The 17,867-nt window shown below is 40.9% G+C and overlaps 1 protein-coding gene across 12 annotated transcripts in view; it reads left to right on the top strand.

The window, feature by feature from the left end:
- Positions 1-17,867, top strand: part of RC3H1 (ring finger and CCCH-type domains 1) — a 63,316-nt gene that overhangs the window by 28,565 nt on the left and 16,884 nt on the right. For 10 of the 12 annotated variants that reach the window (XM_075507870.1, XM_075507869.1, XM_075507865.1 and 7 more), the window contains exons 3-9: positions 3,179-3,299; positions 4,632-4,871; positions 6,010-6,185; positions 8,849-9,049; positions 10,234-10,366; positions 12,529-12,647; positions 14,669-14,781. In XM_075507870.1, the coding sequence (XP_075363985.1) occupies positions 3,179-3,299; positions 4,632-4,871; positions 6,010-6,185; positions 8,849-9,049; positions 10,234-10,366; positions 12,529-12,647; positions 14,669-14,781 (1,103 nt within the window). Of the gene's footprint in view, positions 1-3,155; positions 3,300-4,631; positions 4,872-6,009; positions 6,186-8,848; positions 9,050-10,233; positions 10,367-12,528; positions 12,648-14,668; positions 14,782-17,867 lie in introns of all 12 variants that reach the window. The other 2 variants (XM_075507863.1, XM_075507872.1) reach the window with 2 other exon arrangements.

Here is a 17,867-nt window from a genome sequence, read left to right as displayed (position 1 = left end):
AAGGCAGATGCACACAAAACGATCACAAATTTGAAGTAATTAAACATCTGAGATTATTTTTCCTGTCTTGTTCTGGTCCCCCTTGGGAGGTGTTTATTATATTATGTAAATATATTTGCAGTGAAAACTGTGATAAGGGTGTGGTGTCCGAGAGAATGGAGTATTGATTGAGGATGAAAGTAATGAACTCACTCTGCAGGGCATCTGTTTTGAGGCTCTCAAGAGGTGTTGTAAACAGAAGCAACCATAGGGTCCTGCATGCTATTGAAAAAATATTTTGCCAAGTGGAAGTGCTTTGGAGTTGAATTATTTCTCAGTTGTCCCTCAGCAATTCTATGGCAGAGCCAAAATTAAAATTCAGATCTTCTGTGACTTTTATAAATCACGTTTTTACCACTTTTCTCTTGGTAGATGCTGTTCTTATAATCATTCTAACCCTAAAATATTAAAAAAGCACTTGGAAGTGCATAATAGAACCAGCAAAAGGGCAAATTATTTGTACGTTTTACTGTGAGATGCATCACATGAGTGAAGATTAAGTGTGTGTGGGGAGAAATACATTATCTTCTCCTGAAGACTTGTGAAACCACAAAATAAGCATGGTGTTTTATTTTTTGGCACTACACGTGCTTTAGCTTAAGATGGAAGTTAAACTCTAATCTCTTTTGGGCTCATTTTGTAAACAGTACAGTTGTGCACAGCTTTTAGATTTTTACACTGAAACTTCCCTTGCAAAGAGAAGAAATGGGAATGATACGCAGATACACAGTGTTCAATAGCTTGATTAACTCTTGGAAGTTTTTGTATGCCAGCTTTTTTCTGGGGGAGGGGGAGGCTTTCTGTTAGTTGCCTAGACAGTCCTTGTGTCTCGCTGGTGGAGTTGTGCTGTGTATGGCATTCCAAACCGCTGCTGTGAATGTCTGCTAAACCTACCTTAATTCAAGATTCAAATCCAGGGCTGAACACAGTTTCCTGTCCCACATCTGTTCCAAGCCCTCTTTGTCTGCTGGGTGTTGTGACACTGCGGTTGTATTTCAGGTTGTCGCCAGTGCCAGATTGAATGCTTGCAGGAGTAAATAGAAATTTGCACAAAATGTATTACAGCAGTAAATAGGGCAGAGACTATGTAGTCTCTGTCTTGGCACAAATGCATGAGATGCGTGTTGTTTGATCAGTAAGCCAGTTCTGCTTGTATAACTTCTCAGGCAGAAGCAGACTGCTAAAATGGCTGTTGCTTTGAAAAGGAGGTGGAGTATTCTGTTAACATGAAAGCAAATATTGAAGGTGTTAATGTTTGTTTCCTAAATCCCAAGAAACCAGTCCAGCTGAGGCTGTTGCTGTTATAACAGTTATGGCTGACCACTGTAAAACACAGTTGCAAAATCTCCTTTTGCTCAAAGCTTTCTTGCTTACAGACAAAAAAAAAAACCCAACACAAACAAACAAACAAAAACCAAACCACCAAACAAACAAAACCCTAAACACCCCAAACAACACCACCTAATTCCCGAAATTAAAACAAAACAAAAAAAAAACCCCAAACTTCACAACTTAACTGCAGTCTGTGAAAAGCATCCAGGCTAACCTTGCTGTCTTGGTGTGATTAAACTTGGTTTTGTTTTTTGGTTTTATAGAAGTAAAAGTGGAGGTGTCTGATCCAGGCTGTCTTGATTATGTTAGTTTTGGGGTGGTATCAACTATCTTAATTGCAGCTGATAAGTTACACTTGGAGACTTTTTTTGTTGCCTACTGTAAAAGCAAGAGTTATGCAGCTAGTAACTTTTTATTTTGCAGTGTGTGTCAAATGAGCAACTCGGCATGCACAGCTGTCTAAACCTGTAGGAGAACTGTGATCATATGATTGAAACAGATTACTTTCTATTAAAATTTATAGGAAAGCTCCTGTCCATGTTGGTGGCAGCAACCATATATGTGTGTGTGTATATATATTTTGTATATAGTTACTGCTTTTATTTGCTGCTGCCACCATAATGCTACTTTCTACGTGGCTGGGTTGCACATGAAGGATTAGCGGGCTTGTAGCTGTGTCTAACTCGAGCATTAAAGGCTTGTGCTTTTAGACTGAGTGCCTGGGTTGGTCCTCAGAAGCAGCTATGTGGGATTAGCATGCTGTTATTGCCAGTGGGATAGTGATTGACTTGGAAATAGAAATTGAAGTCTGAGATCTGTTTGCACTTCAATAGCATATGCAAAAAGTGCTTGTGTTTAGGCTTCTGAGAAATTCCAGTTCTCTATACTATCATATATTGAGTTGATTGCTGTATAGTGATGTTGAAAAACACTAGTACAGTGCTGTACTGCACCCCCAAATTTGTTTAAAGCTTTAAGAATTCAACTGGAGGAAAACAAAAACAAAATTATAACTTGGGGGGAGGGGTGGTCCAACATTCCTTTGAAAAATCCAGATTTCTGGTGAATGCCTGTATGAAGAAATAAATGCCACAACAAAAAAAACCCAAACAAACCACCGCACCAAAAAAAGAAAAAACCCAAGAATGTAACTGGCCTGTGTTGTCAGATTAATACTTGTAGGTTGTGTTCATATGCACTGTGTAGGATAACTTGGTCTTGCTGCTTGATAATTGGGTCTAGTCAGAATATGTTCCAAGGGTGTCCTAGTATATTTGCTGCTAAATCTTTCTCTCACTAATCCAGGTAGCTCCGATCACTTATCCCTGGATGATTTTAGAGCTGTGAGGCCCTAGATATGAATCTGTCCTTACCTGCAAACCAGGGTTGGTCTGATTTGTTCTGATTTTCCTGGCCATCCAGCTTTGGGGATGTCTCAACATGTGTGTTATTTCAGCCAAAGTTTTATAGTTATAAGAATTGCTATTATTCTCATGTAATATTTTTTTGTCATGGAATAAGCCTTCTGCTGCTAGTTCCTGTCAGCCACTAAATAAAAGAAATCTGCTAACCATAAATTCTTTACTTTTTTTGTCTTCATTTTGGCTGATTTTTTTTAATGCTATCTATTCATTAAACAAGCTGAAAAAATGCTTACTAATATAGAAGAAACACAGAAGGGGAACAAAATACGAAATGCTTGATATTAGCAAGCTTGATGATTAGCAAGCTTGATGAGGTGTTTGTAAGCATGACTGCCACTTATTTATGTATAATCATCGTAGATGTACATGTCATCTCTTTTCAGGTTCCTGAGCAGCAGCCAATTACTTTATGTAGTGGAGCTGAAGATACCAAGCATTATGAGGAGGGCAAGAAATGTGTGGAAGAATTAGCATTGTACCTTAAACCACTCAGCAGCGCGAGAGGTAGTTCCTGCATTGTTTCCTTTGAAAATGAAAGCTGGAAACAAATAAGATGCAAAACAAACTAATCAAATTATTAGCTAGTCTGTTTGAAAAATGGATATAAACCTAGTTTAAAAACAAATTGAAACAAGTTTCCTAAGCATTAAGGTTATGTCTTCCGGGGCAGGAGGGGGGGTGGGTGTGTGGAATTTAAAGGCATTATGTCAAAAATAATACTGAGAAAAGGCCGAGGTATTTGGCTGCAGTATAGTAAGTTCAGACAAACTTTGTAGGTTGAGTTGACCTCTGCAGACTAAGTAAAAATAGATAATTGTTTGGTTTGGGGTTTTTTTTTTGAGTGCTGCTTTGCTTTGACATAACTGTAGTAATGCAGCTTTTTGTGGAGGGGGAATAAACTGAAATGAGAAAGTTACTACATATAGGATATATCAAGAGAAATAAGTAATACTCTGTTTATACAAGATCTTATACAAGAGCTGGGTCAATCTGAGTAATTCTAATTTAGCAAAACTGTGCTGGGCTCAAGAGTATGGATTTTAGCTATATTACATATAGTGAACTTGGAAAATCTGTCAACCCAAGTAGTAGAGGTGAGCATCATGGGTATCAGGTTTTCAAAAATGAATTTTTGCAATAAGTGTCTCGAGCTTTTCCAACTAGTACAGTGTGATAGCAGTATCGTTCTGAATAGTGCCCCGATGAACAAGCTCTGTGCTGTAGAACAAACTCAGTATGGCAGCTATATCTCTAGCGAGTCACTTGTTCCTTTAACCTGGTTTCCGTGGCTCCCAGCACATTTGTGAATCACAGTTTTTGCACATAATTAAACATCACCCAAGCAGTTTTGAACTCGTATGTAAGTTCAGTTTGGCTAGGCCAAAGCAGCGCAGATACCAGATGTAGATAAGAAATTCAATGTCTTCTGAAAACAGACAAACAGTCAGAGGCAGTGATCCTTGAAGCCCATGAATAAAGGAAAGACTGCAGTATGATCCTACCCTTGAGGAGTCACCTGGGAATCCATATGGGAGGGTGCAAGACAGACTTCCAACATGGGGAGAGAATTCATTAGAGGTTCCACCTTCTTAGAGAGCCAAATCAGTCAATCACAAGACAAACCTGTGGGAAAGCTGACTCCCAGGAACTGTTTCCTTTTAATGCTGAGTAAAACAAACTGACAAAAATGAACTTCTGATATGCCTTCTCTAGTGTTCTGTTTAACAAAGTGGACATCAGGAGAACTAGGTTTGCACTTCTACAGTACAGCAGTTGAAGGCAGGCACAAGAAGAGGAGATATGAGGTAGTTTTTTCTGCTTCACTTTGTTTTGAAGGTGTGGGTCTTAACAGTACTACTCAGAGCGTGCTAAGTCGTCCCATGCAAAGGAAACTTGTGACATTAGTTCATTGCCAGCTAGTGGAGGAAGAAGGGCGGATCAGAGCCATGCGTGCAGCACGGTCGCTGGGTGAAAGAACAGTCACAGAGCTCATTCTTCAGCATCAAAATCCTCAACAGCTCTCTTCCAACCTCTGGGCTGCAGTGAGAGCCAGAGGGTGCCAGTTCCTTGGACCAGGTAGGTAACATCACAGTACTACTTCTATACTAGAAGCAATTCACAATTGAGGAGGATTGATAAATGGGTGTAAAATTGCCTGAGTGACTTTTATTAGGCAATGGCTTAATTTCTTAATAGTAGGTCTTCAGAATTAGTGATATATCTGTTGGGCTGCTGTCATGGACTTTCTCACGTTTTTAGTGCTTTTACAAATCTTCTGTAAAATTCAGAATAATGTGTGTCCTTTTGGTCTTGTAATAAGATAAAGTAGTTTCTCACTATTTTTTGAAGAAGTAAGACCCTTCTAGAAAAAATAAGGTTACTAGAAGTGACAGGACATGGCTTCTTTTCCTTCTCCAGGGTAAGAAACATTAACAGTTGGGGAGAGAGCTTTGTTACATCTGGGGTGCGTGTCTCTGAATTTTTTAAAAGTGATGTACTTAGAGATTAAATTCCTTTTCATAGAATACTAAAACAATCAATTTTGCTTAAAAAAAAAAAAAAAAGGAAGTTTCATTAATGAAAATGTGGACTTCACTTGTTGAGGACCAACAAAAATAATGCCTTGAAATACAAGGCCAATTTCTTAAAGAAAAAAATACAGAAGCTTTTCCCCACTGAAACAAGGGAAGGAAGACTAACTTCGGGATGCTGACTTTTGCACCACTGCAGGGAAGAGAGTGGCTTGTTACCTAGCAAAATATGCGGTGCTACAGCACCTAATTTATTTGCGTGGGCACTAATTGCTCTTTTACCTGCATGGGAACCAACCTTGCCCTTCCGCAGCCTCTCCGCTTTTTCTGCTGGATTAGGTGCGAGACGTAGGTAACACCCTTTGAAAACCCTTATATTAATAATCAAGAGGGATGTATAGACAGGAACAAAGAAATCTTCCTATCATCTGATACCCAATATAGAACAAATAATAATAAAAAAGTAAAAAGTCCTATTTCCCCAGTCACAGTCTGGGAATCTAGAAGTGTTCCTTCCCTCTTTTCCCTCCCTTCTTGCTCAGCTCCCTTTCCTGTCTGTGGGTTTGTGTGTGTGTTGAGTTTGTGGCTGGTCTCCCACTTGTAAGGAAACAAGAAACTGCAGAAATCTTTCTTGGTCTTCTCTCATCTTTTGTGTCTTTTCTTCACATTTTCTCCCCCACCAGCAATGCAAGAGGAGGCTTTAAAGCTGGTTCTGCTGGCTCTGGAAGATGGATCGGCTTTGTCACGAAAGGTCTTGGTTCTCTTTGTGGTTCAGAGACTGGAGCCGCGATTTCCTCAGGCTTCTAAAACTAGCATTGGGCATGTTGTTCAGCTTCTTTACAGAGCCTCGTGCTTCAAGGTATGAAGATGATTTTGCTTGGAGGTTTCATAATGCTATGAATCTCCCTCCTTTATTGGATGTGCGGGGGGGGGGGGGGGGGGAGGACGGGACGGGGACGGACACGGACGGGACACGACAGACACAACACATTGCCACCAAGGATGAGGAAAAGGCTGAGGTACTTAATGCCTTCTTTGCCTCAGTCTTTAATAGTCAGACTGGTTATCCCCAGGGTATTCGGCCCCCTGAGCTGGAAGACAGGGACAGAGAACAGAATAAACCCCCCCATAATCTAGGAGGAAGCAGTTAACAACCTGCTACACTGCCTGGACACTCATAAGTCTATGGGGCTGGATGGGGTCCACCCAAGAGTACTGAGGAAGCTGGCAGAGGAGCTTGCCAAGCCACTCTCCATCATTTGTCAGCAGTCCTGGTTAACAGGGAAGGTCCCAGACAACTGGAGGCTTGCCAATGTGACTCCCATCTACAAGAAGGGCCAGAAGGAGGATCTGGGGAACTACAGGCCTGTCAGCCTGACCTCGTTACCGGGGAAAATTATGGAGCAGTTCCTCTTGAGTGCACTCAACAGGCATGTGCAGGCCAACCAGGCGATCAGGCCCAGGCAGCATGGGTTTAGGAAAGGCAGGTCCTGCTTCACCAACCTGATCTCCTTCTATGACCAGGTGGCCTGCCTAGTGGATGAGGGAAAGGCTGTAGGTGTCACTTACCTGGATTTTAGTAAAGCCTTTGACACTGTCTCCCACAGCATTCTCCTAGAGAAGCTGGCGGCTCATGGCTTGGACGGGTGTACTCTTTGCTGGGTAAAAAAAACTGGCTGGATGGCCGAGCCCAAAGAGTTGTGGTGAATGGAGTTAAATCCAGTTGGCGGCCGGTCACAAGTGGTGTTCCCCAGAGCTCAGTTTTGGGGCCAGTCTTGTTTAATATCTTTATCAATGATCTGGATGAGGGGATTGCATGCGCCCTCAGTAAGCTTGCAGAAGACACCAAGTTGGGCGGCAGTGTCGACCTGCCTGAGGGTAGGAAGGCTCTTCAGAGGGATCTGGACAGGCTGGATTGATGGGCCGAGGTCAATTGTATGAGGTTTAACAAGGCAAAGTGCTGGGTCCTGCACTTGGGCCACAACAACCCCGTGCAACGCTATAGGCTTGGGGAAGAGTGGCTGGAAAGCTGCCCAGCAGAGAAGGACCTGGGAGTGTTGGTTGACAGCCGGCTGAACATGAGCCGGCAGTGTGCCCAGGTGGCCAAGAAGGCCAATGGCATCCTGGCTTGTATCAAAAATAGTGTGGCCAGCAGGACTAGGGAAGTGATCGTGCCCCTGTACTCGGCACTGGTGAGGCTGCACCTTGAATACTGTGTTCAGTTTTGGGCCCCTCACTACAAGAGGGATATTGAGGTGCTGGAGCGTGTCCAGAGAAGGGCAACGAAGCTGGTGAAGGGTCTAGAGCACAAGTCTTACGAGGAGCAGCTGAGGGAGCTGGGGTGGTTTATCTTTGAGAAAAGGAGGCTGAGGGGAGACCTTATTGCTCTTTACACCTACCTGAAAGGAGGTTGTAGAGCGGTGGGTGTCAGTCTCTTCTCTCAGGTAACAAGTGATAGAACAAGAGGAAATGGCCTCAAGTTGCGTCAGGAGAGGTTTAGATTGGATATTAGGAAAAATTTCTTTACTGAAAGGGTTGTCAAGCATTGGAACAGGCTGCCCAGAGAGAGAGGTGGTGGAGTCACCATCCCTGGAGGAGTTCAAAAAACGTGTAGATTTGGCACTTTGGGATATGGTTTAGTAGGCATGGAGGTGTTAGGTTGATGGCTGGACTCAATGATCTTGGAGATCTTTTCCAACCTTAATGATTCTGTGATTCTATGAAAACTATTGGTTTTCGTTTTCAATTTTCATTGTCCTGTAACATTAAAAGTGCCTAAAAATATGTGTAGTTATAGAAAATATTACTCATTAAGTCCCACATGTTTGGAGAGTTCTTTGTTGTACAGCTATGATGGCAGTGTAGGCTGAAATAATAGCAACTTTAATCTGTAAAGCTAGATTTTGACTCTGTCCAGGTTTAATAGATGCACAGTAACAAAACCTGCATGTAAGTCAGTGTAACTTACCTCCTTAGAAGACACTTAAAGCTGGAAAATCCCCAGTTCTGTTAACTGAGTGGTGGTGTGGTTAGAAACAAGTGTGAGGTTCTTGGATATCAGAGTTGTATAAAGAGAACTTAAGCTGCTTAGTGTACTTTACAGTATGTAATGGTCCATTCCTAGGTGCTCAAATTAAATGTCATTCACTTTTGCTAAATGAGGAAAAAAATGCTTTGTTGCTGCTAATAGTACCCTCAAACAAAATTCTGCAATACAAACAAAATACCTTCACTGGAAAAGTAAGGTGTGGATGCTGTAAAGTCGTTCAGGAAGTGTGACACTTCCACCAGTATCTGGGTCAGAGTCCGAGTAAATTATGTTTGGTATCCATTTCATCGTGGTTCCAGTTTATGAAGAGCGTGTTACTTTAGTAGGAACTGGTGTTCACTGCATAGTATCGTAGTTCAGTTTAGTTTGGGAGGAAGAACTTAGTTGCTGACTGAAGATTTCACTTGTCTTGGACTTTACATAGTCTCTGGCTTATCCTGCTTAATTGTATTTGGCTCATTTCTCCCCACTAGGTGACAAAGCGAGATGAAGATTCCTCCCTGATGCAACTGAAGGAGGAATTTCGGACGTACGAAGCTCTGAGAAGGGAACATGATTCCCAGATAGTTCAAATTGCTATGGAAGCAGGTTTACGCATTGCACCAGATCAGTGGTCCTCACTGTTATACGGAGACCAGTCTCACAAATCCCACATGCAGTCTATCATTGACAAGGTAAAGCCACCTAAAATCAGCCTAGTCTATCTTTTTTGCAACTGTAGTAGATTCGTAACATGCTTGTAACATGAATTTACAGATTGCACCCATGTGTACTCACCTTACCCATTAATCATTTGCCCTGTTATTGCAAAACCCACTATGGCCTAAATAATTAGAATATATATTTGTAACCTAATGAATCTTGCTCCCTCTGCCATCCTGCCATCTCTTTCTACTTTACCTCTTTCTGCAGATGGGAAGCCACAAAGGTTAGCTGCACAGCTGGGATGTGTCCTTTCTGAACAGCTGATAACTGCCAATGTAGTAACAGAGGTTAATGGTTCATGTTTCCGGGCAGGAAGCTAGTGCGTAAGTTGAAAGAAAATCAGTCCCCTAGCCTATACCTGAAGTAAGAAAGACAGGTGGAAGCACATTTCTTAAATAAGAGTAAATATGCTGCAAGTAAATATACTGCAAGACTTGACCTCTGGGAATGCCCAGATCTCTTTTTCTTTAGAGGGAACATAAGATAAATGGACTTTTAAATTAGGGGACTCCCATGTAAGTGCCTGAATTAGGTGGGAAGAACTGAACCTTGTTGAATGGTTACAAAAGCTGTGAAACAATTGCTGTGGCTGCCGTGCAGGAGGATTAGCTTCAAGATCAGTCTGCTGTGTATTTATGCATTTGCCCACCTTTTTAGGTGTCCTGCCAGACATCTCCTGAAGGATCTAGGTAGAATTAAAGGATTTTAAATACTGAAATTGTGTGATGTTAGTAAATGGAACGTTGCTAGCTATCATTGTTCTTCAACCATCTTGCTCTTTATTGTCAGCTGTACTCAGTTTAAAGCAGGGTGCAAACCTGTTGGTTCAGGGATTGGAGATATTAGACTCTTCAGAAGTCTAAATTAAATTGTTTCTAATGTTCTGTATTTTTTTTCTGGGTGCCAGCACAACACAGAAATAGGTTACATTGATAGTCTATTTAGAACTGTATTTTAACCTGCAATGTCAAAGAATTGTGCATTCTTAATGCCAGAGAAGGAATTTAATAGAAGGTGCTGACTGAAATGGGCTTGTACGAAAAACGTTTTACTCCAGTTTTGGAAGACGGCTCTTGTGAGCTTGTGGAGCAACCTTCAGAAACCATGAGGATTGCTTTGCCTGTAGAAAGTTAATTATTATAATTTTTTTAAGTTGCAGACCCCAGCCTCTTTTGCACAGAGTGTTCAGGAGTTAACTATTGCTCTTCAGAGGACTGGAGATCCAGCTAACCTGAATCGTCTTCGACCTCACCTAGAGCTCCTGGCAAATATTGATCCCAGTCCAGGTAAGTCTAGATGTTTTATAAAAACCTTTGACTTGCAGTTTAGCAAGAGGAGCTTAACACTGTTGAAGGATTGGAAGCTGTTCATCAAGTGGAAGGAAACATCCTCTCACTCATAAACTTAAGATTTCTTGCGTGGTATTCATAACCAGCCTGGAAACAGCAGTAGTCTGTGTGAGGAACTGAACTATTCTGAAGCTAAAATAGATTCAAAAGTATGGCAGGAATAATTTCACCGCTTCTCTGAAGAGGGCTTCCTTATTTGACAGCACTGGGTGAGCATGGATGAGGATGTTCAATACATATAATCCTGTGAGTTTACATGGTGTATACTTGATATTGGGCAATGCTAACTGCGGGGAGTGGCAGCAGTCTTGCTTCCTCCTTTTCCCTTTTTTAGTACACATGCTGCTATTTGAAACCAGATTTGCAAAGCAACAGGAAGATTGATAGAACCACTATGCCTAATGCAGAGCTGTAGCTGTCACTCCGAGATGTCTTTTTTTCTCCAGTTCTTTACCAGAGTAAATAATTTGTTTACAAACTAGAGGAAGTCTTCAATAAAACACTCACCAGATTAAGGACTTCCATTAACTTACCTAAAAATTGTATGTCTCTTTCTCTGTTCTAGAAATTCTGTGTATTAGTTTTTGATCTGACGTCTCTAGCCTGCAGACATTGCGCTCAGGAGACTCTCTTAAAGGCAGCTTAAAATCATAAGGCATCTTCTGTGTAAACAAATTTGGATTCCAAAGTAGGATTTTTATAGATCTAATAGACAGAAGCTGGGCAAAAATCAGTCTAGGCAAGAAAGATTTGTTATTCTAGGGTATTTAGTATTTTTTTGTTAATATGTAATTCTGCAAAGGTGTGAAAGTCTGGGAAGGGGAAGTTAGTTGGAAAGAATATAACTGGGAAATAAAATATAAGTTGTTGATAGAGGAGAGAAAGATGGAAATTGTTGAAAAAGTAAGCAGCACTGTGAAGATGGACCACCTGAGGGAGAAGGGAAGAGACAGAACAGAGTGTGCTGTGGCTGAAGTTTTATTTTATACCTGTTAGTATTTGTAAAATCAATATTAATATCAAAAGAATGTGAAGGCCTAAACTATTGACTTCAGGAGATGAAAAGTTGAAGTTCTTAGTTTCTGTTTGTTTAAACAAATAAACTTACCTTTCAAATGAGGACCAGTTGTACTTTACAGTTAAAGGAGATATAGTGCTTTCTTCCCAAATCTTTCATACCGTAACAAGTCAGGGACAAAACTGTGTGTGTACTGCAAATTTGTTAGCCAAAGACTGATAGATAAAGTGGAATCACTAATAGCCTCACTCAATTTCAGTAGGTGAGTTTGATCTTCATGTTTCTCTTCTGTGCTGTTTAGTTGCTTCCCTGCTTTCTATAGGTATGTTGAAGTTCCTCTGGAAGAATTAAGTCCTTGTGAGCCCAATAGAATGTAATTGGGCTAAAGGTCTTGAAAGGTGTTTAGTGAAGCACATTGAGGTCCTGTGTTTTGCAGAAGTGTGTAGGCACGCAGTGGGAGTGTCATCTGCTGGAACAGATTAAATTATTAGAAAAGTAAATTGGCTAGAAAGAACAAGTGCCCCGCGCTTGGAATTAAGACTATAGTAATTATTCACATGTTAGATGGTGGTCTGATACATAGATTTGCCTTGTGACATTTTTCCATGTGAGAGGCATCAATTTCCATTGTACAGTGACTGTGCCTGCATGATCTAGGCCAGTGATGATGGTATTTGTACAGAATGATTTTTACCTACAGGAGTCTGAATGCAAAGAGGGATTTTCGGCCCAATTTTTTTTTATGTGCAGGGTTTGTACAGTGCATTTACTCTGGAGATCTTGCGGGATATGAAAGCTCTGATAAAAGGAAATAATTTGACATGCTAATAAGTCTTGCTGGCTCATTTGATATTTTGTGTGGTTCAATCTTGAGTCTATAGGTCTTCACTATTCTTGAAGTGGTACATATCCCTGAATTAAGGTGCTGATCACTTTATCTAATGACACACACTTCCAATAAAATCTTTTTTTGTTGTCTAGTGAAGTTTTGTGATACCGATGGTTTCTTTGTACCTGGTTTTGGAAAATCCTTCTGACTCTTCTTCTTGTTTTTATATTCTGTTTGCTGTCAATGCAATAGATGCTCCACCTCCAACATGGGAACAACTGGAAAATGGACTCGTTGCTGTGAGGACTGTGGTTCATGGCTTAGTTGATTATATCCAGAATCACAGCAAGAAAGGAACAGATCAGCAACAGGTAAAAGCTAAATCATTAGGAAATGCTTACCCCTAAATTTTATTGGCTGCATCCAATAGCAGAGGTTTACTAATGTCATCTGGAGAGATTTGGTTTGACGGGGAGCTGATTAAAAATATCACTACTGTGTCATTTTTATCAAAAAAAGAAACAAACAAGAAAGGAAAAACCCAAAACAACACAACCCCCCTCCAATACCTGTTGTATTAAGTTTGCATAGCTCACTAAGATGAAAAGAAAACAGTCTAATCCAGCTGCAAGCTTAGGGAAGTGAATAAACAGCCCTCCTGACTAGAGGGTGGGGAAGAGAAGCCGGGGTGCCTAGCAGTATGATCTGTGGGAATTTTCTTGGGTTTGTTTTCATGTGACACCTTTCGGCCACATGGCTCTGTGTTAATGAAATTATTCTTATACCTGTGCTTAATGGTGTGCAAAGTTTAAAGATTTAGGAAGACTTAATATAAAGGTGCAATCCAAGTTCATGATGCAAAATTTTTTTGTTTCAGAAATGAAACGATGTTGCTAAAATATATATTAGCTTATCTCATAGTTCTTTTATCACATGTTCCTTTGATCTCATTTTGTTGTATAGCTAAGTTGATAAAAATGCTAGCTGCTCCTGAAAGACAGAGCTGCCTATCACACATTCCCACTCCCTGCCTTGCTTTGGCATTCATCCTCTTGGAGAGCTGGTTCAGGGAGCTGAACTAGTAGAAAGATTATCTCTACCAAAAAAAAAAAAAGGGCAAAATCAAAGTGAATTGTTTTTGCTGTTCTACCTTTTTGCATTCACTGGTTCACTGCAATGCCTAATGAGCACTGCTAGCAGCAAAAGGAAAAGCAGTAGGAATGCACAAGTGGAAATCAGGGTGGGAAAAAGTGAAGGTTTTTGTTCTGGTGAGACCATCGCCTAGACCTGGTACATGCTGTGCCGCTTGGAAGGGAACCCAAAGCCTCCCAAGTGTGAGAGGGGACAGAGTATTGGGCAGAGTTTTGCTGGCTGGCAGCAGCAGCCAGCAGAGGGCTGTGCAGCTTATGTACACCCTGCCTAACTCCTTTTTTCACTACAGTAGATGGCCAAAAAAAAACCAAACCAAAAAACCAAAAAAAACCCCCAAAAAAACCAAAACAGTTTGCAGGTGGCTTCTTACGGATTTACATCTTTTGGCTGAGTTTCTTGGAAAGCAAGTTTGCTTTTACAGACCTTTCCCGCGTGGGAACTCTGATAGGGTATTTCTGCCTCTGATTTAATTCTGTCATAAAAACTGTAGGAACTGAAATGTCTTTGAGACCACCTCTGGCCTTCTGTCAAAATTTATTTAGAGAGACTGGTAAATGGGCGTACATGCAGACAGCAAGATTGCAGTAAGTCATTGTTTCTTGGGAAACTTAAAAATACTGAAGACAACCCATACCGTGCTGATCTGTGTAGGAGTAAGATTGCATCCTCAACTACTCATGGAAATAATTATCGTAGATAGTCAAGAGATTTTTAGTCCAAAGGGGGGGGTGGGTAAGGGGGAACTTGATGAAATTTAACTCTCATAGAGGTCAAAGGGATACTCAAGTGCCATTTTGAGCTAACAGAAAGCGAGGGAAAAGTAACTGACTAAATCGTATTTATTTTCAACCTACCACAAAGCTTGATGAATATTTGGCAATTACTGATTAAGCTTGGTTATTTTTTTTCAGCCTATATCAGTTTTGTCCACTTAACTGTTTCTTGAAACATACAGCTGTGTTCCAATCAAGCTCCAGTAAGGAATTTGAATAAAAATGTTTTAAAAACTTGATAGTGACTTAGTTGTCAAAATATCTCCTCTTTAATCTATTAGTTCTGTTGAAGAACCAAACATGAATACTGCTCTAGTCATTTATTTCACATTAGGTACTTCTGGAACATTTAAATTGAAGGAATTATCAACAGTCAAACATCAGGCCTTTGATAAGAGGATGCGTTCAGCTCTTGGTTAAGTGCATTTATATTCAGGTATCTCACCTGGTTTCTTTAACCTTGTCAGCCTCCTCAGCACAGCAAGTACAAGACATATATGTGTCGAGACATGAAACAGAGAGGAGGATGCCCCCGAGGGGCCAGCTGCACCTTTGCACATTCACAGGAGGAGCTAGAAAAGTAAGTGTACCTCTTCTGGTAGAAATCAGTCCAATCTTTGTTTCATCTTATCCACAAGAGTTATTTATCATATCTGGGAATGGGGAGAGGAAGCATAACTTGTCTGTTACATTAGCAAGAAATAATGTGAAAAACTTGTAACAGTCATCTCTTAGGTTTTGGAACTGTTCATTCTGAAATACAGGATGTCTTCCTTTGTTCAGCAGTAATGCAGCTCTGAAAGCTTGATGTTTACACAAGTGTTATTTGAGATTTTGGAGGTGGGCAGTTTTTCTTAAGTGTGACTAAACATGCTGTTTGACTGCATCCATTATGGTCATTTATTTGTGTGTATTTCTTATCTTGCCTTTATATGCAGGTGTGAGAAGTAGGTTGCTGGCAGTTTTCCAGATGTAGGGGTTCTCTTGTTCTGCGCTGCTAGAGCTATCCAGAGAGCTAAAAACAAGCATCGCAAGTTTTCTTTCTGCAACAGTTATTCTTTGAAACTCTTTGACAGATTGCACATGCTGTAACCTAAAAGTGGTTAAAACTATTGTTGAAGAGTTAAAAAATGATGGTTGTATGAAGTCTACAGTAAATAAGTTACATTCACTACAGATTTAGAGGGGGCACCCAGTTATCCAAGAGCAAGCTGCTGCTGTTCTGAAGGTTGTTTTACTTTTTCTTTTTTTAAAGTAAAATGGATTATTTAAGAGTTAAAAGAAATAAATACAATGTATTTTATGCAGTATATATAACTTCCTACTTATTTTTTGGGCTAAAATCATTCACTTCTTTCAAGAAAAGGCACTTTTTTTTAATCAGAAGAAAACTCCAAAGATTTGGAAATGGTATGCAGTCTTTCCCCCCCCCCCCCCTTAAAAATCTAAAACTTGAAGCATTAGTATGGCAGTTCATTGGCTGTATAGCCAGCATGCAGTGCATAGGCAAAACAGGAAGAAAAAAAAGAGCAGAGCACATGGTGTTAGAATGACAAAGGCAGTTATTCAGATGAACAGAGAATAGGACTTTGATACTTGTGTTCTGCAGAAACAGTTGGGGTTTTTACCCTTTTGTCATGGTGTTAAGAAAATGGAGATTGATAGTGCTAGTTTGGATGGTTGACAAAGGTGGTGAGTCAGTATTAGTGCCTCTGAACTAGTTGTATGTATCATGAAGGACTGTTCATCATCTTTGCAGGTGGGAGAGGCCTATTTTATCCAGATCGGCTTTTATGCCTTAGTGATAACATTGTTGTGGGGTGAAGTGAAGTGAATGCTTGTTCTGTTTCAGGTCGCAGCAGTTTTTGTAGGTGGTTGGGGAACTTTGAGTTCCGATTCTTCCTTGTACCTTTTATCTTTGCTTAATCCCTTTGAGTAGATATTGCATTAGTGTTTCTCATTTTAGAAATGTTTAGTATTAATAATATACATTGCTGTGCTATGTAGTTCCTGTATCTCATATATAGCTTTAAGTTTGCAGGAAGGTTATGGGGAAGTATGTGGTAATGCCTTAGATAGCAAATCATAATCTAGACTTGCTTAAACAGCAGCTGATTCCCCTCTTGGCATGGGACAACGACCCAGCATGCATAGGCAAGTATTAAACTTTTTTAGATAACTTATGTGTCCTGCACATGTGGAGACTGCAACAAAGATTCATAAAATTGTATAGAAAAACCCAGAGAGCAGCACTGTGCAACTTACATTCTTTCTAAGTATTTTATCATGGAGGGTGCTATATAAACTCTTCCCATCACCTTTGATTGAATGGGTGTCTGTACACGTGCGCCTGTCTCTCTTGAGCGTTCTGTTGTGTTATAGGTGGATGGGCAGGGATGGCCAGTCCTCCTCATCTTGCAAGTTGTGTGCAAGCCTTCAGAGAGTCAGAAGCACTGCACGTCTGAGAGACCTGATGGAAGGCAGATGTCCAGAGTAATTGGCAGGGAGAACATGGCAGTGGTTTCCCCAACCTCCTGCTACCGCTTTGTGGGGAGAAACTGGTTTGGGTATTGAGCAGGATGCCAAAGTAAAGCCATAAGTTCAGCCTGGGGAGCTCTCTTCTACTCGTCTCCATGTGTCCAGCTGACTTACATAGCTGACGTGAGATACCAGAACGACTTCTGAGCAGCATATGTTTAGAAGGCTGTAGTCTGTCCCTACTCAAGTGTTTATACTGTGGTGATAGCCTGGTTTGTTTACTCCCTTTTAATGCATTCTGAATGATGCCCACTGTCAACACTATGTAGCTTGAATTCATAGTTTGATTATGTGGGTAAAGACTAATCCAGCCAGGAAATTGGGGGGTTGGTGGAGAGTTAGGAAGGTGGCTAGAATATAATCAACGAACTCTTACAGAAGAACAGCTCAAATTTATATAGGAGGATTACACTTTGTCTGACTCTGTACTCATTCACATCTGAAAAACAACCACAACAACAAAACCCCACAACAACAAAAAACCTTTTTGCATCTGTTGCATTGCTGTTAATGCTGTGCATGCGGGCAAACATAAAGACTATCTGAAGATTGAGTAATAGAGTACAACTGCCCCCTTTTTTTTTTTATGTTCTACGATAATGTGTGTACCTTCCTAGTCTGTGTTACCATCTCACTTTGCTTGTTAGATATGATATGAAAATGTTGGCTTCAACAGGAGGCAGGGAGAAAATTAGAAGGGCCAAAGCCAAGCTAGAGCTCAGTCTGGCTACTGCCGTAAAAGACAATAAAAAATACTTCTTCAAATACATTAGCAGCAAAAGGAGAGCTAAGGAGAATCTCCAGCCTCTAGTAGACGGGGGAGGGAACACAGTGACAAAAGGATGCGGAAAAGGCTGAGGTACTTAATGCCTTCATTGCCTCAGTCTTTAATAGTAGGGCCAGTTGTTCTCTGGGTACCCAGCCCCCCGAGTCGGAAGATAGGGATGGGGACCAGAACGGAGCCCCAATAATCCAGGGGGAATGGTTAGTGACCTGCTGCACCACTTAGACTCTCACAAGTCTATGGGGCCTGATGAGATCCACCCGAGAGTACTGAAGGAACTGGCAGAAGTGCTCACCAAGCCCCTTTCCAGCATTTACCAGCAGCCCTGGCTAACTGGGGAGGTC

This window comes from Mycteria americana, chromosome 7 (genome assembly GCF_035582795.1).
Source record: "Mycteria americana isolate JAX WOST 10 ecotype Jacksonville Zoo and Gardens chromosome 7, USCA_MyAme_1.0, whole genome shotgun sequence".
NCBI classification, from domain to species: Eukaryota; Metazoa; Chordata; class Aves; order Ciconiiformes; family Ciconiidae; genus Mycteria; species Mycteria americana.
This window is presented reverse-complemented; position numbering and strand designations above follow the sequence as displayed.